We start from the raw sequence: 25,267 nt of genomic DNA, 5'->3' as shown, positions 1-25,267 counted from the left end.
TTTAGTTTCCCTCACGCTACATATTTCTGCCACTGACCAGGCCCCGGCGATCCCGCACGTAAGGCTTTCCGGATAGGGCCCCCAGTCCCCTGGCCGTTCCCCTACTCGCCACTTGGGGACACGCCCGATAGGTAGCCCAAACTGGAACGAAAAGCCCTACCGAAAAAAACTTTCACATGAGTATTGAATTATACGGAAGAAAAAGTACTTTCCAAGCAAATAAGTAATTCCATTGAATTATACCAAAATCACTTCATCAAGAGTTTTTACCAACTTATACCCGTGGCTTTGAAATTTCCCTGAGCCGTTTCTGACTACGGTTTAGAAGTATTCTATTTTTAGTTATTTTGCCAATTCATATTGTTTTTGTTATTGTCATAACATTGATTTCACTTGAAAGAGTGAGTGTAAAGTTCTCCCTTGTCTACAATAAAGTGTTAAAATTCAATAACGATGAATTATCTTTTGAAATTATTGATATTTCTAGGAACATTGAGTATATCAGTAACAATTTTTGTGCATTATCGATATGGATACTGGAAAAGAAAAAATGTTCCATATTTGAAACCGACATTTCCATTGGGAAATAACACCTCCATTTTTCCCAAAGGAGTATCCCTTGGAATTATATCCAAATATTTTTACGATGAATTCACAAAGATTGGATGCAAGATCGGAGGTAGGTAATGTTCTTAATCAATGAAATAAACTGCATATACCGAGTCACCAAACCGAGTGCTGATAACTATCAAAAGCTATTTTCAATATGTTATACTCCTACTCCTTAGATTGAACTGTTGAGTTAAATCTAAGGAGTAGGCAGATTGAGACCTTAGAGAAAATTGGCGACGAGACCTGGGGAGTAGGCAGATTGAGGCGTCAAGTCACATCAAATTCTTGAAAATGGCTCCAAACTGGGAGCCGAAACGTCGAATATATATATATATATATATATATATACACGGAAAAAAAAGATTTGTTACTTCAAAGAAATTTATTTAGTCAAATTTATTTCATCACTTTGATTAGATATCATTCATTCCAAGCGACGTGTGTATTGTATCGATTAGATGATAATTTCACGGAGACAAAATGAAATTCTCATTTTAATTTCTCTAATATTTCAATTCAAGAGGTCTTTTACTCAGTCAAATGAATTGTGGATCATTTCAAGAATAACATTTATTGAGTTCTCAAAATAATTCGGTTGAGTCAAACAATATAATTTCATCAAATCAAAAGTACGTCTGTTGAATGAAAACTTTCCAATTCAGTTTAACACTATGGGGTGCTGTTTTGACACTGATATATAATTGAATCAACTAAATATTTATTTTCACTTCAACAATACATATCAATACCTTTAACTAATTTTGGAAATGATTTCAAGATTATGGATAATTTCATTTCAATATTTTTATTATTTGTTGGTTTGAAAAATTGAATTGTTTCCTTTAAAGAAATGATATAGTTGAAATACTTCTAAGGAATAGAGTGCCGGTCGGCACCATTTGCATTTTCGCAAGAACCGTAAACTAATCACGAATGGAATAAGAATTAACAAGGTGTTTTGTGTTTTTCAAGGAAATGACGAGGAGATTTACAGTTTCCTTTTGATTATACGTGGATTGAAGTTTTTCAGTGTTTTCACAGGTATGTTGATAATATACTTTCTTTAATTCCATATTTTGAAATAATTATGAATAGCATGTATTGGATATAATTGCAATATAATCTCTTTTATTTTTAGACATGCAGGAATTTCTTAATAACTTGGGATTAAATGACCTAATTGGCATTTTTAAAGGTAAAAAAATACATATATTATTTATCTCCTAATAATATACTTAAAACACATACTTTTCAGACAGAAAATGATGTAACCTTAGACATAGCTAAAAGGCTCACTGATGAAGAAATGGAAGAAATGACTCCCCCAATTGGCAAAAGAAAAATATTCAATCAAGGAAGCAATTGATGGAATAAATTAAGAATCATATATAACAGAGGTATGTCTTTCATTCATAACTTTAATAATAAATACGTATACCATTACAATTAAAAACATATTCAGTTTTCTCAAATAACTATATATTTTTGCGATTTGCTGTAGATAGTTATTATTATTCAGGTCTATACCTAAGTAATTGAATGCTAGAATTCTTAAATTTAATAGATTTGAAGGCCTGAAAGTTACAATTGGAGACCTAGGTAAATTTTGTCATCACAGTCATATTTCTAATCAAATTTTTCTGTGATGAAGTAAGTCATTGTTTTTTTCCTATTATCAAAAAATAAGGGTATCTCCTTTTGTTAAATTGGATGTGTACAAAAAAAATTATTATATTTTTATATTTCTATGGGATAATATCTAAGCTAGTTAGTAGAAATTGATCCAATAGTATTATTGCGAAAATGTAGACTATCACTAATCTCTGTTCTCTTTCATTTTAGATCATTACTTCAGTGAAAGGTTTCGAAATCAACTCTAATTGTTTTTCAGTAGATATCACCAATAATAATAATAAATAATAAAATATGTTAATGTTTCATATTAGGATTAACCATTTGTGAAAAATTTATATTTTCATTTGAATATTTGTAGAAGTCTATTATAATTTATTGATTGTTTGAATAAATTTGGTACTAAAATTTCTCGATTTTTATTTATATTTTGCTCATTCTCACGTTGAACAATTTTCCACGGCATTTACATAATCAGTATTGAATATGAAATACTATCCGCAAGACTCCCATCAGCAGCTGATTAAAAAATCGTGATACGTAAGTAGATCAATAATCCAGTTGAGAAAATGATACAAAGTGTATTTAATGTATTGAGAAATCTGGTTGTTGAACAAACTATAATATATTCTCACAATTATTCAATAACTTGATCTATTTTGATTGGAGATTCATGTAAATTCAATCACTGACTCTGTATTTCTGATTCTGCTAAAAAGTAATTTTCTCAATATACTAAAACTATACGTAATGCTTTTTATCTACAAACTTAAAAAACATTTTGAAGTTTTGGAGAAGAGAAAAGTAATTTTCAGTAGAACTGAAAATTACTACCAACGAGATGCTAGTACTCAGATTAGTATAATATTTGGTTAATTGAATCCAATAACCAAATTCAAACAAGAGGGAAGGATTTTGATTTGTAACTTCATTTCATTTGGTACATCATTATTCATACTTATTTTGAACTTTCGAAATGCTTTACTCTATCAGAAAGATACTCACAATGAGGTATAAACATTGTTTGTTCAACTACTATTCATTATTTGTTCAACAAAATCATTACTTTAGTGGAAATTTTCCTATTATCAAAACAAGCAAAGTTCTTCATCATCCTGCAGATATATTATGTTTCTTCAACATAACTTTTATTCAAATAGAAAATACATTTGATTATTTCAATCAGATCCACTATTTCACCCATCTTTAAATTTTGTTTGTTCAATAGAATATTCGAATTACTCTAAATCATTCTCGCTATCAATTAGACAAAATATTACTTGAATTCAATTCTTCTTTGAATTGAAATAACTAATGGATGTGATTGTTTCAATGAAATATTTGTTTGATACAATGAATATATGCTTGAAGAAATAGTTAGGAGTCAAGAATTCTTTTTACTTGCATCAACAAAATATTTTGTCGTGCATATATGACACTTTTATTTCTTTGAATGAAGTGAATTTTATTTCATTTAACAAATCTTTTTTTTCCGTGTATATATATATTATATTAAATCAATCAATCAATTAATCAATCAAAATATGCTTTATTATCAAAGAATAACATCTTGTTGACAAAGCCTGTATAAATAAAATTAATTAAATTAAATTACATGAATAACATTTAGATAATTATTTACTTAGTATACATAGTATACGTAGTCAGTACTTTATAAAATTGAATTGTTGAAAAGCAATCAGTCACTCATTTAAAATTTGAAATATAACAAACAATAGTACGTATATGATTTCAAAATGTAAAGTTTTGGTATATTTATTATTAGTCTATTATATCCGCATATTATTCTTCTAAACTATAATAGGTTCTATTATAGAACTCTTTTCCCAGTTTTTCTGTCCAGTGTTGGACTGTATATTTTTGATATAATTTGGAATATGGTAAGGGTATATATATATATATGTATGTATGTATGTATGTATGTATGTATGTATGTATGTATATATATATATATATATATATATATATATATATATATATATATATATACATATATATATATATATATATATATATATATATATATATATATATATATATATATATATATATATATATATATATATATATAGTAGAGTAGTTTTTCGGGGATTCGGTCTAATTAGAATAAATAGGAAATAGAAAAAATTTTTAGGAACAATTGTGGATGAAGCCTTGAATTGGAACTCTCATATTGATAGTGTCTGCAAGAAACTCAATAAAGCATTTTTTGAAATAAAGCAGATGAAAAACTATGTAGATCAGAAAAGTCTGATAAGCATCTATTATGCAATGGCTTTTTCACATATTTCCCTGAACATCATGTCTTGGGGATGCGGTTCGGATTTCAATAGGGTATTTATAGGACAGAAACGTATTCTGAGACTAATTTTTGACATGGAATATCGTGAAAGTTGTAAACCAGTGTTCATGAGAATGAAATTGATGTCTGTCCCAGCACTGTATATTTTTAAATGTGTAGTTTTTATTAGGAAAAATCTTACAACTCTCACAACTAATAGATCCTCTCACAATTTTTATAAACGTCACGCTGATCAACTGAGAATACCCCTCCACAGGACAGCTAAATTTCAAAAATCACCCTTATATAATGGGATCATCCTGTATAATAAATTGCCATCCTCGATTAAAAATCTGAAATCCGAAAAAGAATTCTATAACCGTGTTAAATCCTTGCTAATAACGGATAAAACAGCATACCTGTGCTATGTGAGTATATTTAATTTGGAAATTTCAATTTCGAAAGAAGTCTTCAACATCAAAATGACAACTTTTTGACATTGAATAATGTGAAATACTTTTTCTAATTTTTTATTGTCATTCATCATGGTGATTTATACTGTGTTAATATTACAGGATGTATTCATATTTATATTTTTTGTTAGAAATGAATAAATTTTGCTGAGGTTGTCGATGTCTGTCTTTTTGTTGATATTGTTTTCTTTAATTTTGATTTCAGCCATTTCCAGAAATTGCCTTTTATTTGAATCTGGTTCGAAATGGAGAATTTTGGTGTTAGTATAATTGACTGAATGATCATTATCTAGAACGTGTTGTGTGAGAGTACAAGAATTTCATTTTAAATTTTTACAATTACTTTTATGAAGAGCTATGCGGGCTTTTAAATTTTTTTTCTCATATAAATTTCTCATAGAAATGTTAATTGACTTTTTCAACTATGTGATAACGTGGCCGGCTTTGCTAACACCAAACATTTAAAAAGTAAAAACAATTGAATTTCACGGTATTTCGTTTAATACAAAATAAATTTAAGTTATACTTTAGCCTCAACAACACGTGGTGGTTATGTTATTGAATTGTAGCTTGTATGACACGTTTGTAGGTTTAACATAGCAGCGCCATCTATTGATTACTTACTCAATCCCGTCAACAGATATCGTCAGCTGTAAAAATCATTTGGAGTTAACAGAAAATCGTGAATGTCAAATAATAGATAAATAATTTGCAATAAAATAATATTGCGACTATAAATTAAGATGTAAGTTATCCTATCTTTCAAAATGGATCAAACTGCACACGATGTGCAAATTTGATTGAAATCGGTTAAGTAGTTCAGGAGTCCATCGCGGACAAACAACGTGACTCGTGAAAGCTGAAACAACTGTCTATCGGTGGCTCTTGAATCGAAATCAATATGGGAATGATCAGAATAGTACTTATCTATTCATCTTTTGATTTTCATTGAATCATTTTATAGCAACTTGACTGCGTTAACCTTTCTCGATTTTATATAATTTCTAAAAACAAGTAGATTCGTTTTCCGATGCTACTCCAGGATAGCTTCCTAAGTTTCTGCTACCACAGTTGTCAGTTGATTGGTCAAAAACTTGGCAAGTTGACTTGGGTGTCACCCCAATAGGTGGTTTCACTTATGTCTTGTTTTTGTTTACGTAGTTATTTTTATTAAGTACTTTCCTTGGTTACTCACATTTTGTCTTCAATCGAGGACTGCCTGTACTGACGATGCACAACGGGCTGAAGCAGCTGATCGGAATATTAATCATTATTCCGACTCCTACCCTGGAGGCAATATTGGCACAACTATTTTTGTTTCAGGTGTATTCTTTGGGATCGATCCTCAATTGGTTATCGTGGATCCGGACATCGCCAAAGACATTTTAACAAGTGATTTTTTTTATTTCATGGGAAGGGGCATATACAAGACTTCGAGTGACCCCACAACTGTTCACCTTTTTTCCCAGGATGGGCTCGAATGGAAAACTGCAAGGGTATGCTTTTCATTATGAAAAAATCATCGAGTAGGAGTCGTATGTAATTCTTATTAAATTTTTTTCTGAAGGCAGATAATAGATAATTTGGAAAAATGTAGAAGTCATGTTTGTCTTTCAACTTTTGCTTTTCATATGTATCATTATTTAATGAGAAAAGATCAATCCAGTCAGATTCATATACATGTATGTGTTTTCAATAATCAGAAATGTTGAATATAAAGTAATTCAAAAATGCATTTTGGTATTACAATGTGTTACTTGCATACAATCGAATGGGTTTAACATGAAATATGCTAAATAAATATGGCTCATTACGTTCATTAAAAATTGAACAGCAATCGACAATATTGTGATGTCATCTTGCACAATACTGTAGTTGCTGCATTTTAAATTATTCATAAGAAGTTTCAATTCCAATTCCTTGTAAACCGAATAGTTTTATTGGAAAATGTAATTTTTGTTTGGTTTTTCAAGTTTTACATTATAATTTTGGAACTATATAAATCGAGTTTTCAGTTGACTGAAAAAACACGTTTTTTATTCAAAATCGGCTTTATTCATCAACGTAATCTTTGAATATTACTGGAGGTTTTTTCCAACACCAAACCGGTATTTTAACACTTCGACACGTGTTTTGATCACCAAGTGATCATCTTCAACCGTTATTTTAACACCTCGATACGAGTTTCGATCACCAAGTGATCATCTTCAAGAGGATCTTCCTCTTCGGATTTGATCCTCCTCTTGAAGATGATCACTAGGTGATAACATAAACTGTCATTTTAAAAATTTGAAAAAAATCTAGTAACTTCTTAACATTTGAATGAATCGAATCCCATAGAAAAAAAGTTTTGTCACCATTTCAAAAAGTTATTCAATTGTTAACTAACAAATTTTTTCCCAATCTCCGTTGGCATAAATAATGGGGAAATGTATAAATAATTAGCCTATAAATTTTAAACTTCGTGGTGCCCTTTTGATACATATACTTCATACGATCCTGCGATAAAAGTTCATAAAAATTTATCAATGTGTTAATTATGATTTTTTATAACTATTGCATAATGAAATATCGAAAAATTGTTGATAATTTTTTTTTCAATTGATATTTAGCTATGTCTGTTTTCACATTAAACAATAGCAGTTATTAACACAAGATATGAAAATTTCTACGTAATTTGTTTATTAAATTGTTTTAAACGAATAGAGAAATTCAATATTTTTGAATTTTTTTTTTCGCTATTTGATTGTCTAGAAATAATAATGATTTAAAAAAATGTTTTTTATAATTATAAGGAATAATTTTGCTTTCAAAAATCATAATTTACCCTTTTAAATAGTTTGAAATTTTTTAATTTATTATCTAATTGTTTATTAGTTCAACAATTTGTCATAAACAAATATTGGCCAACATCATATTGTTCTCCTGAAGCAGAAAAAAATTATAAAAACAGCTATATATAAAAAAGTGGCATAATTTTTTTTTATTTATTATAATATAATTTTTTATGGCACTTTCTCATAAATAGCTGTTTTTATATTTTTTTTCTGCTTCAGAAAAAATATAACGTTGGTCAATATTTGTTTATAACAAATTGTTAAACTAATAAACAATAGAATAATAAATAAAAAGAAATTGTTTTTGCCAAACTATTTAAAAGTGTAAATTATGATTTTTGAAAGCAAAATTATTTCTCAACTAATTATTTAAACAATCGAAATATAAAAAAATCGATTTCAAACAATTAAAAATAAAATTAGGAAAAAAACAAGGAGAATAAAAAAAACTTTGACTGACATTGAATTATCTTGTGTGAGACAATATTGTGAAATGGATAGGTGCGATTCTGAAATTCAGCTTCAGCTTTTAGTGTATTTCTATTGAAAAAATGTATTCAGTTCATTTGGTTCATTATTCCTTCAATATCGATGAAACTGAAAACAGTTTTTTGAAATGGAGAATTAATTGATGTTCAGCATTAATATTCATTATTATTTGTTTACTCTCTGATTTACCCTGTATATAGTTATATTTAGATTGATGTTCAGTTGAAACTTAAACAAAGAGAATAAAAAAAAACTTTGACTGACATTGAATTATCTTGTATGAATTTAAACTGCCAAGACAATATTCTGAATTCAGCTTCATATCTTTTGTGATGCCTCTGAAAATGCGTATGCAAGTGTCGCATATTTGAGATGTTCTGGAAAAGATGGCATTAAAGTTTGTTTTGGAGATATGTTGGAACAAAAGAAAACGTGGTAGATGAAGCAACAAAGCAGTATTCGAAGATGGATTTTTCTACTGACAGTAGATGGTTAAAGGGACCAGAATTTTTGTACATGAGAATTTTGGCCTGTTGAAGAAAAATTCAGTACAAATAATAATAGACAAAAAGTAGACATGGAAGAAAATAATGTACTGGTTCATGTAGATATAAACGATAAATAAAAGGTAGTAATGACTTATCCAAATAAATTCTCTATATATCCAACCTCTTGGATATATAGATTCATACAAAATTGTAAAACAAGAGCAAAAACTTCAGGTGAATTGGAAGTATCAGAAATAAATCAAGCTGAAAAAAATCTTCTTAGCAGATGTCAAAAAGAAACATTTAATGAAGAATTGAAATCTTTGAGAACTCATGGCATTGTGAACAATACGAGTCGCCTGTATACATTGGATTGTTTCCTTGATGAAGAAGTCTAGATCAGATTGGGTGGAAGATTGGATAATTCCAAATTTTTGGATGAATATGTGAAAAGACCGATAATTTTAGACCCGAAACACAAAATTACGAAACTGCTTCTATTTCATTATCACGAGAAGTTCAATCACTATGGACAGGACACTGTATTCAATAGCATTAGACAAAAGTTTTGGATACTACGAATGCGACAAGCTATCCGCAGTTGCTGGGCAAACTGCCAAAAGTGTAAGAACAGGAAATCTTTGCCGAAACCTCCGATTATGGGACAGCTTCCAACATGTAGAATAGAACGAACAGTGAGACCTTTTATAAGAACAGGAGTTGCTTATTTTGGACCCCTTTTAGTTTCGGTGAAGAGAAGTCGCGAGAAGCGATATGGGGTGATATTCACTTGTATGGTGACAAGACCAATTCACTTAGAGATTGCACACGACCTGAGCACGGATGGTTTCATTCATGTTTTTCGACAATTTGGTAGTAGACGAGATTTTCCGCAAGATATTTATAGTGACAATGGAGGGAATTTTAAAAGAAGTGACAGAGAACTCCAAAGAGGTTTGGAATCGTTTGACCAAAATAAAATAAAGAAATTTTGTACGCTGAAAAATGTGAAGTGGTTTTTCAACCCGCTATTAGCTACTTTCATTGGTGGATCATGGAAGAGTTTGATGAAATCCATCAAGAAAAATGTGTCGGAAGTTCTTACAACAAGATATCCCCAGGAATAAGTTTCAAGGACAGTATTTGTAGAAGTGGAGAATATTTTGAACTCGAGACCACTTACCCATGTACCCAATGATCCAGATGATATGGACGCTTTAACTCCAAATCATTTCTTGATTGGAACTTGTTATTCAGCGTTATCTTGTGCTGAAACTGATGAAAGGGATTTGTGTTTATTGAATGAATGGAAGGCAGCACGAAAGCTCACAGATTTATTTTGGCAAAGGTGGGCTAAAGAATATCTACCATCTCTAGCAAAACGAGGTAAATGGCACCAGCAGAGAAGAAATGTCAATATAGGAGATACTGTCTTATTTTATGACCCCAGTAGTCCACGGAACATTTGGCTGAAAGGAAGAATTACAAATGTTCACCCTGGAAAGGATGGCAAAATCAGAGTGGTTGATGTTGTTACAGCTTCTGGAACAACATTCAAACGAGCTGTGTCTACACTTTGCATACTTGATGTAATCAAAGAGAAGTCTCCCAAGAATAATCAAATTTGAAGTAATTTCTTTCATTCGAATCAATTACTGCGGGAGAGAATGTTTAGTATTCATATTCATTGAATGATATAATTTTAACTAAAAGTTGAACTGGAATTCCAGGCATATAATAAATCATTTCAGTCGTTGGGAGCAGAGTTTGTGTCGGATATTATTTCAATGAAAATTTGTTTTTCAGGCAAAATCAACTTCTCTGTTCACTTCTGCAAAAATGAGAAAATTTTTGGAGACTATGTCAAAGTGCGCAGATGAAATGGCAGCCAGTTTGGAGCAGAATGCGATTGAAAACAGCGACGTGAAAATGCTCGAAGTTATGGCATGTTTTACAACTGATGTAATTGGTAAGAGCAAATTTTATTTCATTCTTCAGCATTTGAGAACTATCGAGTGCTGATGGTTTATAGGCAAATGATTTTTGGAGACAAAATGATACATTTGAATATATAACAAGGTTTCCAAAAATCTATTATAACACCGTAACAACTGAAAAGCATGCTAACTATGAAAACATTCGAAAAATGGGTAAATATATCATATTTTCATCGTTCATTAACTGTATCTAGTAGACGAGTGATGGTTTCTGAAATTTTCAAACTTAACCAACACTTAATGATAGGGTTTTGATAAACCAAATTTCTCGAATTGTTGGAAAATTGTGTTTTTGGGATTGAATGTTTTCTCCGCCGATTTATGTGGATTTGTTAACAACAGGTAATCCGGTCAATCTGGACATTGGAAGGTACATACATTTACAACAAGCTGCAAACGAGTGTAATTGTTCAAAACATAGTTAAAAATAAGATTTTGAAATTCCGAATGATTGCGATGCCTGGAAAAATATTTATTCGAGGTCAAAGGTCAAAACTCTTGAAAAAAATAGGTTTTTCGCGATTTTAAGGAAAATGGTGAGATTTATCATAAAATAACTTCAGAGAAAAATTGCAGATCATAAAATTCTCTACAAAAAATGTTTCGAAACTTTTTTTCTTAGAGCCACCGTTTCTGAGATACGATGAGTCAAAAAGTTGTAAAACTTGTAATGGTCATTATATGCACACGTTTCCACGCCACCTATGAGGTAGTGTACTTAGCGCATTTTTTTAACGTGGTTTCCCCAGTAGGCCTATTCTACATGTCTGTTGGGATTCTGTCAAATTGAAAACTTGCATAATGAAATTTATTAGGAAGGGTTGGAAATTATAAAAACGATTGAAATTAAAAAAATTTAAAAATTTATTCATCTAAGTCATAACCTTCTTCATGGTCTTCTTCTTCTTGATCTTCTTGATGTTCATCCTGGGTGTAGGTGATGTATCGCATGTTTCCTCGATGGTATCAAATGAATCCTCCACTATTAGTGATTCAGCATGACTGGAATTGACAATGTGTACATGCCAAAGAACACAACAGTACAACTTTTTTACAACCACATTTAGCGATGCATCCCTTTTTACAGTTGCAAAAAATTGTGCTCAGCAGTTTTTCCGGCGCAGGTGACAGTAAAGTCTGAATAGGTTCTAATGAATTGTCGACCAACTTCCAACCCCAGTCTTTTGGGTCTAGCTGATAACCAAGCCACACTTGAACTTGGTAATATACCCGGAAAAGATGTTGATGAGCAGCAACTGAGGTTGGAGGAAGACAAGCTAATTGCACCTTTTTCTTATTTTTAGTGTTTTTTTATGAAACATGCATATCGATACTTATCTAAATAGGTGGTTTTTTCAGAGCGATCTACATAGAAAGAAGAAGCTGAATCCCGTTAGTGATAATTTCTTGTTGAGCACATTGAACCAAATCTTGTTTTTCAAATATTTTAAAGAAAGACTGTTGCTTTACCCCTCCTGTAAAATGTAGACGTCGTATCACAGCCAGTTATTGCGTGTAAAAATAGTATATGATTTTGACTATTTGCAAAAGTAGATAAATTTTTTGATGAATATATTTCGATTCCACTTTGAGCTTTTCTTGGCTTTAGAAAACAAAATAGTTTTTTCAGGTGGAGTTCGAGCAGTAAGAAGTACGAGTAATGCATCTTCACCAACAACAATAGTTGTATTTGTTAAATTAAATTGCTCTATAGCTGTTTCAATAATCAGTACGTCGGCATCGTTATTAGCTTGTTTAACCAATATATTTTCGCCAATAAACTTATCCTTCAACATTGAAATGAACCGAGATTTGTTGTGAGTATTTGCAAGAAATTTCTGTTGACTGGTAGGAACTGTCATAAGAACTATTTGAAAACGAAAAAAATGTATTAGTGGTTTCATTTTTGTCAATGAAAGAATTTTCGAATATTTTAGGATCGGCTGTCTTAGGACTAAATTGTAACAGTTTCAAGGATCCAAACGCTGAGTTCAGAAACATAGGAAGACAATTATTTGACGAATTCACCTTGATGGATACAATAAAAAATTTTCTCACTATTTCTTTTCCAAAACTATGTGAAAAGATTGGAGTGTCAAATATTCAACCTGAGGTTTCGAAATTCTTTTGCAGAACTGTTAAGGATCTTGTGAAATATAGAGAAGATAATAATTTGAGAAGGAATGATTTTCTACAAATGTTGATTGACATGAAGAGATCTACAAATCAACTGACAATAGATGAGATTATAGGACAGGTATTTGAGTTTCTTCTTCAGTAGCGTTCGAGAACTCGTGTAATTAACCTTACTTATAGATTTTTTTATTTTTCGCCGCTGGATTCGAAACGTCCTCTACAACTGCTACGCTGACTCTCTTCGAATTGTCCCAAAATCATGAAATTCAAAACAAACTTAGACGTGAAATAGAAGAGAGCATGAAGAAAAATGATAATCGGATCACATATGACGCACTCATGGGAATGGAATATATGAATGCCGTCGTTGAAGGTGAGTGTGAGATGAAACTGAAGTGAATATATTAATAATGATAATAATTCTAATAATCTCTTCAAGATAATAAATAATCAAGAAAAAGTCAAAGTAATTCAGGTCACAATCTTTGAAAATAACATCTGGGCTGGAAAGTAAGTAGGTTAATGAATATAGTGGACATACAATTTTTCGATTTCATTTTCATAGTACGATTTGCCTTATAGGAAAACATTAAAACGCCGCGTGATAAGGTTCACGCCCCTGCCGACGCGATTAGGACGAACCCGGTTCCTGCTGCGTAAAAAATCCGTCGCTAGGAAAACGTACTTTTAGGCTTCAGTTTCGCCGATAATTTTTTCATTGATGCTAATTTTTCCTCCAGTGAGCATTCTCTTGAGATCTGAGAACAAGAAAAAGTTGCTGAGGGTCAGATCTGGATAATGCGGTGGATGCGGAAGTAATTCGAAGTCCAATTCATGTAATTTTGCCACCGTTTTCATCGATTTATAACACGGCGCATCGTCTTGATGAAACATTACTTTCTTTTTTTTCAAATGGGACAGTTTTTTCCGACATTTCGTCCTTCAAACACGCCAATAACGCTATATAAAGTCACTGTTGATGGTATTTCCCTGTTCAAGATAGTTGATGGATATTATACCTTCCATTCGTATCCCAAAATAATGATACCATAACCTAACCAGTCGACTGTTGCATTCTTTGCACACTTTGGAGTTGGTTTATCACGTGCAGTCCACTCAAACACTGCTCAGAATCATCAATTCGTTGTTGATATTGGTTGATTTTGAGCTCGCGCGGCATCCACTTTGAAGAGTGCTTTTGCATATCCAAATATTCAAAACTTTCCTTCGATACCTTCAGAGCCTCAGCTATCTAGACTAACTTCACTTTGCGGTCATCAAAAATTATTTTATGAACGTTTTTGGTGTTTTCGTCGGTAAGAGACTCTTTGGGGCGTCCACTGCGTGCATCGACTTGTCCATTTAGTCGCAAGTCTACAGAAAACACTTGGGCGTATTGCGTTTATTCTCCGATCTTCTCATAACACCCATTCCATCAGTCTCGTTCCGTGTACTAGTTTGTACAGGTTCCATGTTGGATGTTTGTCATATTCTTCTGGGCGTAATTTTGTACGTCCATATATTGCCTCCTGTAATTCAGTACCTCACATTCGCATAAGATGTGTAGAGCTGTTTCCATCCCTTCGTTGCATAATCTGCAGCTGAGGTCTTCGTTATACAGCCCCATTTTATTCAGGTGTCCTCTAAGCGGACAATGACCGGTTAGTAACCCTGTAATTATTCTGAACCGATCCCTACTATATTGAAGTAGTTCTTCGGTTCTTTTCTCGAACGGTTCCCTAATAAAGGTTCTAGTGTGTTTGTTGCCAGGTACTTTTGTCCAGTACTCTGTGTGCTTCTTATTGGTTCATGTCCTAATCTGGTTTCGTACCAATGATTTTGGTACCCCCAGAGCTGGGTCAGGACCTATATATGAAGTTGATGATCCGCGTCTAGCTCATTCATCAGCTTTATCATTACCTGTGATTCCTGAATGCCCTGGCACCCAGTACAAAGTTAATTTGTTCCTGTTTCAAGTTCATTCAGTTCTTCATGGCATTCCCAGACCAGTTTTGATGTCACCTTTGGGTTTGTCAGAGCCCCTAATGCACTCTTGCTGTCTAAAAATATTGATCCGCTCATTTCTTTGAGGTCTCAATTTAATAAGCCTTGCACACTGCAAGATAGCATACACTTCCGCCTGAAAGACGGATGTGTATAGTCCTAGCGGATAGCTGTAGTTTAGATTTCTCTCCGCTCGGTATATTCCAGCTCCCGTTCCATGTTTGGTTATCGATCCATCTGTATACTATTTTTTCCAAACATGTTTTCGAGATGACTAATGGTCTTCCACTCTTCACGACTTATGATTTTGTGTTAAAAGTGTACTTTGGTGTCATGTGGTCCCTGCACATATCGGTCGGTCGGTCGGTAGCCAAGCGGTTCGGCGTGTGTGCTTTGTTGACTCACTCGAATTGACTGCCGTGTTGGTCGGTGGTTCAAGCCCTAGTCTGAACGATCAATCTTCACTTGTTACCGTCCAACCGGTGTTAGGAATCACACGTTAAAAGGTAAGACCTCGTTAATCCTTAGCTCGCACAAGTTTCTACTTCTGAGGGTTGTCGTTCGTAGGGGTGCGACAGCTGGTTAACGGAAAAACAGATTTTTAAACAGATTCAATATGTGCTCCTCCACTTGTTCCGAAATTTCTGTTCGGTCCGATCTTTTGTAGTTCGGTGAGTTTTCCAGTCTGAATTGTTCCATCCTGGCCTCCCCCATTATCACTTACTGTAAAAGAGGTAGTAATGCAGTTGTTGTGGTAGTTCTCATGCAAGTCTTCGCACCTTGCCTAGTATGTTGATGGCGGTCGCCTGTTTCATCTTTGGCCACCAGACCAGAGATGCGTATGTTATCATGGGTTTAACCACCATCGTGTATAGCCAATATACCATGTCTGGTTTTAGCCCCCATGTTTTTCCATAGGTGCGTCTGGCGAGCATCAGTGCTACCTCCGGTTTTCTCTTCATCCTGTCCAAGTGTTGGTTCCAGGTCAGTTTGGAATCTAGGACTACTCCCAGATATTTAACCTCCCCCGACACTTGTATTTCTTTACTTTGAAGTTTTACCCGAGACCCTCCGTTTTAGTCCTCTTGGTGAATGCTACTATGGTCGATTTGGATGGGATTATGTTAAGCCCTTCTTCTTCGGTCCTTTCCCTTGTTATAATGTTCAGGGCATCCCTTCACTACATTATAGTATTTACCCTGGACTAAGTCGTCTGCATAGCCCAGTGCTTTATACCCATTATGGTCCAAGAGACATAGTAGCTCGTCCATTACAAGGTTCCATAACAGAGGGAATAGAACCCCCCTGAGGACAGCCCCTTACTACTCGTGCCACGACTGTTTCCTCCATAATGGTTGTATATACCAATCTTACCCCAAGCATGCAGTTTATACTCCTACAGCTTGTCTTGTCGATCCCTCTTCTCCTCGACGCCTGGATGATTGATTCTAACGACGTATTATCAAATGCGCCCTCACTGTCCAAGAAAGTAGCTAAAAGTACTTCCTTGTTTTTGTAAGTATATTCTATGTTTTTTGTTACCCGACATAAAGCCGTTTCTGTTTACATACCTGACCTGTATGCATATTGGTCTTGGTGTAATGGTCTGATAGCCAGTGATACGTCCTTGATATATCTGTCAAGTAGTTTTTATAGCGTTTTCAACACAAATGACATGAGACTAATTGGTCTCAAAGCCTTCGCCGAGTCCTGTCCAGCGAAGGCTTTGAGGTTTTGGAATGAAGGTGGCCCTGATCAGTCTACAAATTTTTGGTATGTGTCTCAGTGCTGAGCTTGCCCTGAGAATTATATACAATCTTTTGAAAAGGACTTCCGGTCCCTTTTGAAGCATTACTGGGTATATGCCATCCGGTCCCGGCAACTTATAGGGTTGAAATGAGTTTACAGCCCATTTGATTTTCTCCATATCTATCACCTTCTTTGTCATTTGCCAGTGCTCTATGGATGCACTTTTCGGGGTCTCTAGTTCTGAATTCGCCCAGGACTCCGGTGTTAGATTTGTAATTTCTGACCCGAGAAAGTTACCCGGAAAAGCTCTCTGATAGTCTCTTCTCCGGTTTTTGTATACTCCCCCGTATTTGTTTTCAGATTATTTATTGAGACCTGAGGTTCCTTCGAGAGTATTTTGTAGAGCCTGGCACATGCTTGGGTCTGTTCGACCTCCTCACATTGCCATCTCCACGTATCTCTCTAGGATTTTCTCAGGACTTTGTTATACTCAGTTAGGGACCTTCTGTATTGGTCCCATGAACCTGATTTCCTTGCACATTCGAAGGCTTTTCTAGGTTTTTGTCTCATCCTCGCCAAACTGTTGATTTTCCTGGTCAAGTGAAAGCATTGGCTTCAACAGTATTTTTTCCGCAAGCAACGCATTATTAACACATAAAAATCAGATTTATCCATTTTCTTCAAACGAACAAAAGTTGCTCCACTCAAAATGTTCTGCCCGACAAACTAATAGTCTGATAGCTGTGCCATTCATACACGTATCTTTTGAAGGTTGAGTTTATCCAAAAATCATATGTATTCATTACTAGTGTCGCCATCTGTCTGTGAACCTACGTACTTTTTAACCCATCTAGTATAACTACAACAAACATTTAACAAACATTTCAAAAGCATTAAACGATACACATACGAGATTAAATCTATTTTGTTTAGATATTCGTTGACATTGTAAACACATCTGTTGATTAGAAATATGCCAGTATTGCTTTGAGAACACTTGGGATTTTTTTATTTTGCATATTAACGAAATTTGTTATAAAATTCAACAGATTCCCTATCGATTTCTTCATTTTGTAGATTGTGGAAGGTTAAAAACCCAAAAACAGTACCAAACACTGATTTCACCACAAAAAATGTATTTCAAGGAATATCATGAAAAAATGTTTTTTATATTTATTTATTTATTCATTTACGGCAATGCCTATTTTTCACAAGATAATTAACAAGTTCACACATATGTATTTAACAGTGATCTAAGCTAGGTCAAAGGAAAAAATATATAAAATGAAATAAAAAAAAATCGTAAAAATAATGAATTACAATCTTTTCACGGTCTTTTTGAATGTTTCTCAAAATTCTACCTACAGATTCATTCTGGCCATAGTTGGTGCAACAAAAGGGTACTTTGAAGATTTCCAAATTTCTTGTTCTCCTTGGATTTACATTAAAAGTTATAAGTTGAACAAGTTTCGGAGAATTGATGCTACCATTGATTATTTTATTTCTGACCGGGATATTATAAGCTTATATCGTCATAGTTACGCTATCAATAAAGAGGGTCATAACTCCCTTGGGACATTATAGATTTTATAATTCCCTCTACCTTTCACAAGTAAAAATAAATAGAAATGAAAACTGAACCATATTTTATTTATTCACGTCATTACAAATAATAAATGTACAATTTTGAAATGTTCCCTGAAAATTACTTCCGCCACTGGAAACAATTTCTTCTTTTGTATGGCTGGAGCTTCTGTTCACTACAGTCGAGGTACCTGCCTCTTCTGATGACAAAGTAGACAACATACGCGCCGTTTTATTTCTCAATTCGATGCTATCCTCCAAATACCCCTCCGCCACCGTGGAACTTTTCCAACCTCCGTATCTTTTTAAGTTAGTCATAGTTGCTCCTGCATTGGCTAGAGCAGTAGCAGAAGTGCGACGAAGGCAATGTCCCGTATAGGAAGATGAGTTTGGCAATCCTAAATACATTGCGATTTTGCTGGGGATTTTCCCAAACATGTTTTTACCAATTGGCTGAGATGTACATTTATTTTGTCGGAAGCTCAAAAAAAATCGTTCAATACCTTTAGGACGCAAAGACATATAAAGTCTTAATAAAGGCAAAGCAGAGAACTCTTTTTCATCCACAACTGTAAATTTCTTCGATACACCAGTTTTACTTTCCCGTACGTTCACTACCATAACGGAATCCCGGTCCTCTATATCCGATATCTTCATATTCAAAAGTTCCTGACTTCTGCATCCTCCAAAATAACCCATAATCAAAACAACCTATAACAAAAAAAAGGAAATAAATACACACAAAAAGGAAAATAAGAAAAAAATTACCTTATGCAATAAATGAATATCATTGGGAGCGTCCTTTAGGAATCTGATAACATCTTTAGGAGATAAAACAGCAGACTTTTTCGGCTTATAACTCTTACTCTTCCGTTTCAAAAAAGCCTGTAGTTCATTGAACTTGGTGATATCTCGTTTCTCATGTATAGTCACCATCGATTTTAGCATTGACCATTTAGTCCATAAAGAATTCGGACTATACGTTTCTGACTGAAACGAATAAACACAATTACTACCAAATCTACCGAAAAACATAGAAAATTCCTTACCAGTTCTTGAAAATATGCCAGAAATACAGTTTCAGTGACATCTTTTGGCATAACATTTTTCCGTGTCAGCCAGTCCAGATATATCTTGTATTCTTTTTGGTATACGGCTTCACTTTTCGATGGAATTAATGATTTTCTTGCTTGTTCAGCTTTTTTCAAAATATCCTCCATTATATTTGGGGTAGAAAACACGTTTTCACCGCAAACACAGCTTGATAACAAAGTTCTGTTTATAAACAAGTGACATAGCAACAACCTAGCAACAAGAAAACTCTACTATAATCAACGGTACCTGATTTAAATATACCGGGAAGGTAATGAATTGGTACATTTTTCCGTTTCAAAAATGAACAAAATTTTATTGAAATCGGTCAGAAATAAAATTATCTATGTACCACGGGAATTAATGAGCCTTAATAACCTCAGGCAATTGCTGTCCCTCGGGCCAGAGGCCCTCGGGACGCAAACTTTGCCATCGGTAATTAAGGTCCTCCTAATTCCCTTGATACATAAATAACTATTATGAATTAGTATAAGATCTGCTTCTAATCTTCTATGAGCCAGAGTATTCAAGTTAAGAATGTCCAATATAATTTTATAGTCATATTCACCAATATGATATCCCAGTTTATATGCAGAGTACCTTAAAAACTTATTTTGAACACTTTCAACCATATCAATATCCATATGATATTGAAGCACAACCTGTTCATTGTACTTGGAGAAATGATAATGTTTTTCATACTGTTTGAGTTATTGCTATAACATTTTGTTTCGTCGTTGATGACAAATTATCTGCCAAATTTTTGTTCATGGAAATCAAATTTGTGGTCATCTACGTGTTCCAGTAATTTTGTGAAGGGTCCTTTTGAGGCGATCATAGAACAAATTGAAATTTATACAAAAAATGTGTTTGTAAAACGAACCCTTATCTTTCATCCTTGTTTCCACAATTTTTATCATTTTATGAAGTATATCCTTCTATTTTTATATTCATTGTGCAAAGTTGAGAAATTATTACTGGAGTTTTATCCCAAAACCAAACAGTTATTTTTTTTTAAACTTCGACACGTGTTTGAATCACCAAGTGGTCATTTTCAAGAGGAAGAGTAATCTTTCTCTTGAAGAAAATGTCGAAAATGGCAAATACATCAATCGTAGGAGATAACAGCCGGTTCTTGGCCTTCCCTCACCACTGTGGCGTATTTAATGTCATTTCAATGACTGATGATATCAAGATGACCTTACCATTTTTTTCGATAGCAGAATCGCCAAACTCGCAAAACACTTCTACATTTATGTCTCTCACCAACAAACTAAACATGCTAAACAGTTGCAACTGAGAACATATGTTCGAGACGAGTATACCAACATAAAAAAATGAAAGTATCGCTAGTGGAACAGCTACACACGAAATAAAAATAAATCTGGTGAACATATTTGGTTATTCCGTTTATTTGATCTCTGATTAGTTTAGTGAAAACATTATTGAAATGTTTCTTCATTTTTCACAGAAACCCTGAGGAAATGGCCTTCTTTGACAACATTAACCAGAGTGTGCACGAAAGACTATACTTTTCGGTATTCTGATATCACGATACAAAAAAATACCACTGTTATCATTCCGATTCTTGGATTTCAAAGAGACTCAAAATATTACCCAAAACCGATGGAATATGACCCGGAAAGATTCATTAATAAAAACTTGAGTCGTCCTGGATATTTTCCGTTCGGAGAAGGACCAAGAATGTGTATTGGTAGGTGATGAAAAGTCATATACATATGAGATATATATATATATAGAAATAATATAGTGTAGTGAGAAATGAGTGATCTTACTCACCATGTCACAGTCCAAACAAAACGGGTTACATTCAGAAGGGGTGCATTTCAAGGTGAATCCGCCAATTCCCTTCTTTTCTGCATCACACTATTGCCATTATTCTTTGCGGTCAGAGATAATACATAATTCAACTGTGGCTCCTCCAAGAAACGGAGGTACACGGTCACCCGTTTGTTTCATATGGTTGACTTTGAAATTCATGTCGCCGAAAAAAAATCTCCATCAGTCCTTGAGGGTGGTGGAAGAGTATATGCATGCTATTCGCAGCAAATTTGGAATAAACAAATTTGAAAAAGCTTGATGCGGTGATTGTGGAGAAGCTATGCAGCTCGGAAACTTAGTTCATTATTTGAATGCTGGAAAGACGTATACTTAACTCGAGGTGGAACCATGCCAAACATGGGGCAACATTAGCGAAAAACTCTTTTATCGGCAAGTACCAGCACAAACTTTGTCAGATCTGATCATCGAAACTCTTGGCAAAAACAAAGTTGCTGCCAGTTTTATTCTACTTCTTTGGAGTAGTGTAATGAAGCCTGTGCAGTCGATAGAAGTTAACATTCCCTCCTCTGCTTGGTCCGCGGCAATGGGAGAATAGGAACTGGAGCATTCATCCTTGAGGCAGCTGCCCACGTGGTTTATGAACTGGGTTCTGTTTTTTGACACGAACGATGTGATCACAACTCTGTCAACGAGTTGAAACCCATTCAGCAAGAAACCTACATAAAAGCCGTAGATATCAGTTTTCTCCTGCAGTAACACAAGGGTAAACCGATGCATATGGACTTCTTCAACAAAATTGAAGACATCTAACCTTTGCTTTTCCATGTCGAGTGGGCTGAAGTCACCTATACCTACCGTAGTTGCGTCTGACATCAAGCCTGCCCCACCTTTATGGGTTTGCTGTCGGCATGTTCAGCATATGCGGTCTCAGGCTATATCCATCGATATAATCCGGCCATGAAAGTGTTTTTTATCACATACGGTATCGACGAGACACATGGTGCTTCATATACTAGGCGATATTGATCGATTGTGAAAAATGGGAAGTGCCAAATTGAAACAATTCATTCTCCACCCTTGGGCTGACACCAGGAGATATGTCTGATGTAGAGTACTTATCCTAAACGAGAAATGTGGTCCAAAAAGAGGAGGAAAAAATGAATAGAATTTCGAGATTTTCTTTTCAAATTCTATCCAGATCACTCTGTTAGTTTGATTGTTCTGACTATTGGAGTCCTTGTTGGAATAATGCACTCTCTAGTCTCGAGTCTCAAGAGTATACCGGCTTGCTGCATCAAGGCAGAAGTTTGATTCGCACAAATACAAAAAGGTTTCATTCTTGCGTCCGCTTGGGGCACATGAAGAATCGGATTTTTCAATTTATTTTTTTCGTATGAGCATGCATGTTTCCTGAAAATATGAATCATTATTCTGAGGGAACTCTGAGGGAAGGAGATCCACCATCAATATTCAATGACCAATCCCCACTTACGAGTAAATATGAGTTGAAGCTTTATTGAGTCCTAAGTAGACGCAATGAGCTAAGAATACCTGCTTTTTGCAGGTCAAAACTTCTACTTTGATGCAGCAAACCGAAATGATCTTGAGATTCTAGAGTAGAGAGGGTATCATTCCACCAATGATTCCAACAATCAGAACAACCATATTAATGAAGGGGTCTGTATAGTTTGAAAAGATAATCTCGATATTTCATCTGCTTTCCCTTCTCTTCATGAAATATATTCGTGTCACTCGGACCTGAACATTTCACGACAAATATTGAGGCTTATTCGCTTGTATTAGCCTGAAGGTGGAAAATTAATAGTTTCAATGAATTCCGTACTTCCGATTTCCTACAAAGGATTCAATATCCCTAGAGAATTAGTCAACATGAATATTACTAGAGTTTTTTTCCAACATTATACCATTACTTTAACGAAACGTGTTTCGATCACCAAGTGATCATCTTCAAGAGGAAGATCACTTGGTGATCGAAACACGTGTCGAGGTGTTAAAAATAACGATTTGGTGTTGGGAAAGAAACTCCACTAATATCCATTACTACACCAAAGGTCCCAAATAGTGCATCACAAGTAATTAGTCAACGTCCGTTTTAAGTCAATACCGTAAAAGTACCGCAGGTGATCCATAACAAAATTTGCATATTATTCCGGCACTTTTTATGTTTGAAAAGAAGGGTGGTGGTGGCAAGAATTCATTCATCTATAAAAAGTAGGACCAAAAAGTTAGAAAATATTTTCATTCACTAAACATTTTGTTATTCATTTCAGGTATGCGATTTGGTCTGATGCAAGTTAAGTTAGGCTTAATGACCATATTGAGAAAGTACCAAGTATACACTAGTCCTAGTACAAGTGTTCCGTTGGAATTAGACCCTGACACATTTTTACTACATACCAAAGAACCCATTTATTTGAAGTTGAAAAAATTATAATACTTTTTATTTAATATATTCAAGGTTGAATTTAACTGTGTATTTATTGTTGGGATATAAAATAAAGGAAGATAGAATATTTACAAAGTTGGATTTTATGGACAGGCGAGGCAACTTTCACGTCGAACGAAAGAGTTAGTTCCCAAAACTGTTGCTGGTGGTCCAACCATAATCCAAATTTTATTATAGAATGCCGTGACCAATATTCGTTTAAGACGAATATGTGGTGTGGATTATTACATAACCAAATAATTGGACCATATTTTTTTAGGGAAAATTTGAACGCAGACATCTACAGAAATTTCATCATGAATCAGTTGTCTGAAGCTTTGGATAATCGGCCTCTAGGTGTTAGACAAAGTTTGTGGTATCAGCTTGACGGGGCATCGATCCACCAAACGGTAGAAATGAAACAGTGTCTCAATCAGATGTTTTGGAGCGAAGTGATAGGGCGATATTGGGAAGATTATTGGCTACGAAGATCACCCGACTTATCTCCGATGTACTTTTTTCTATGGGGTTATCTGAAACGAAAAGTGTATAAGCACAAACCAATTGTAAACAAAGAACATTTGGAGAACACCATTTGGGAGTGTTGTGCTAACATAAATCCTCTATTTATTAAAAATGTCACAAAATTTGTAAATGAAAGGACTATAATTTGTATAGAACGGGAAGGACGGCAAACTGAATGATGAATTCAGGTTCTTCAAGATTATTGAGATGAAACAATGAATGTTATGATATTTTGTTGTGAATTTGCTTGTAGTTATTTTGGTTTAATGTTATTTACATATCTACTGGTGACAATAAAGAATATAACATTCATGGAATTAACTCAAGAAGCATTATTATTTGCCGGATAACTGTATCTAACAGTTTACATCCATCAGTAACACTGTTGGGTGTAAACTGCATCAAAATATTTCGAACTCCTCTGCAGCTAATGGGATACAAATCTGCTAAAAAAGGGAATACGAGGAATATGAGAATACGATTACTGACATATAAACGTCCATACATCAAATCAGTTTAACGATGAAATGAAAAAACTGTTAACAAAAACTGGCAACATGCCAATGCGGGTATTTTCTTGGCAAGCTATGACATTGAAGTATCGTATTCATCAAAATTATGAAATTTGAATCATGTTGTTCGAATCGATAAAGAAAATGATTGAGCAAGGGTATAGAATTGGAAACTGAGCAAATGTTTTTGTCTTTTTCGAAATTTAAAAAAAAAAAAGATTTTTTGATTATTTTCGAAAATAATGTTTAATTTGACAGACTTGGAGTAGCACATGACAAAAGAAAAGAGGCTGTTTCTTACTCATTTTTCAACCACAAATCAACTGCGAAGTCAAATTTTAATTTTATCTATTAATAAGGAAAACTTCCATATGTCGCGAAATTTATGTGTGACACTGTACATGTTTTCGTTGATTTCGTGCTGAACCGCGTCTGCAGTTTTGGTTCCGATTGTGAAGCCATTTTCAAAAAATTGATGTGACTTGACACCGGGGCCTCAATCTGCCTACCCTCCAGGTCTCGCCACGAGTTTCCTCAGATATATCAATCTGCTTACTCCTCAGATCGAACAGTTTGATCTGAGAAG

General features: G+C 34.1%; 2 protein-coding genes and 1 long non-coding RNA gene across 3 annotated transcripts; 2 read left to right on the top strand and 1 right to left on the bottom strand.

The window, feature by feature from the left end:
- The first annotated feature begins 386 nt into the window (after positions 1-386).
- Positions 387-23,688, top strand: LOC141481845 (cytochrome P450 6A1-like). Its single transcript, XM_074174124.1, has 7 exons — positions 387-679; positions 6,343-6,515; positions 10,640-10,802; positions 12,768-13,087; positions 13,147-13,339; positions 20,867-21,109; positions 23,490-23,688. Exons 1-7 carry the CDS (start codon positions 454-456, stop codon positions 23,651-23,653), a joined length of 1,482 nt encoding a protein of 493 aa, XP_074030225.1. The 5' UTR covers positions 387-453; the 3' UTR covers positions 23,654-23,688.
- On the top strand, positions 1,367-2,967 carry LOC141481847 (uncharacterized). Its single transcript, XR_012465214.1, has 4 exons — positions 1,367-1,653; positions 1,751-1,807; positions 1,868-2,009; positions 2,455-2,967. It is a non-coding gene; the product is annotated as an uncharacterized lncRNA (long non-coding RNA).
- LOC141481846 (uncharacterized) lies at positions 18,218-20,085 on the bottom strand. The gene is made up of 3 exons (XM_074174125.1): positions 19,353-20,085; positions 19,072-19,293; positions 18,218-19,014 (listed from the first exon to the last, which is right to left on the bottom strand). Exons 1-3 carry the CDS (start codon positions 19,521-19,523, stop codon positions 18,367-18,369), a joined length of 1,041 nt encoding a protein of 346 aa, XP_074030226.1. The 5' UTR covers positions 19,524-20,085; the 3' UTR covers positions 18,218-18,366.
- Positions 23,689-25,267: the final 1,579 nt, after the last annotated feature.

Source organism: Leptinotarsa decemlineata, unplaced genomic scaffold, assembly GCF_025532065.1.
Source record: "Leptinotarsa decemlineata unplaced genomic scaffold, Ldec_3_MD MMD2_tig00000505_RagTag_RagTag, whole genome shotgun sequence".
In the NCBI taxonomy this organism is placed as follows: domain Eukaryota; kingdom Metazoa; phylum Arthropoda; class Insecta; order Coleoptera; family Chrysomelidae; genus Leptinotarsa; species Leptinotarsa decemlineata.
The sequence above is the reverse complement of the archived record's forward strand: the minus strand, read 5'-3'. Positions and strand labels throughout refer to the sequence as shown.

Bases quoted from the DNA above. Each gene is read 5' to 3' on its own strand.
- LOC141481845 (XM_074174124.1), top strand. From the start codon at position 454: ATGAATTATCTTTTGAAATTATTGATATTTCTAGGAACATTGAGTATA. The intron at 680-6,342 runs GTAGGTAATGTT...TTTTTGTTTCAG, and splicing joins GATTGGATGCAAGATCGGAG to GTGTATTCTTTGGGATCGAT. The intron at 13,088-13,146 runs GTATTTGAGTTT...CCTTACTTATAG, and splicing joins TAGATGAGATTATAGGACAG to ATTTTTTTATTTTTCGCCGC.
- LOC141481846 (XM_074174125.1), bottom strand. From the start codon at position 19,523: ATGGAGGATATTTTGAAAAAAGCTGAACAAGCAAGAAAATCATTAATT. The intron at 19,294-19,352 runs GTAAGGAATTTT...TATTCGTTTCAG, and splicing joins TGGCATATTTTCAAGAACTG to TCAGAAACGTATAGTCCGAA. The intron at 19,015-19,071 runs GTAATTTTTTTC...TTTTTGTTATAG, and splicing joins ATATTCATTTATTGCATAAG to GTTGTTTTGATTATGGGTTA.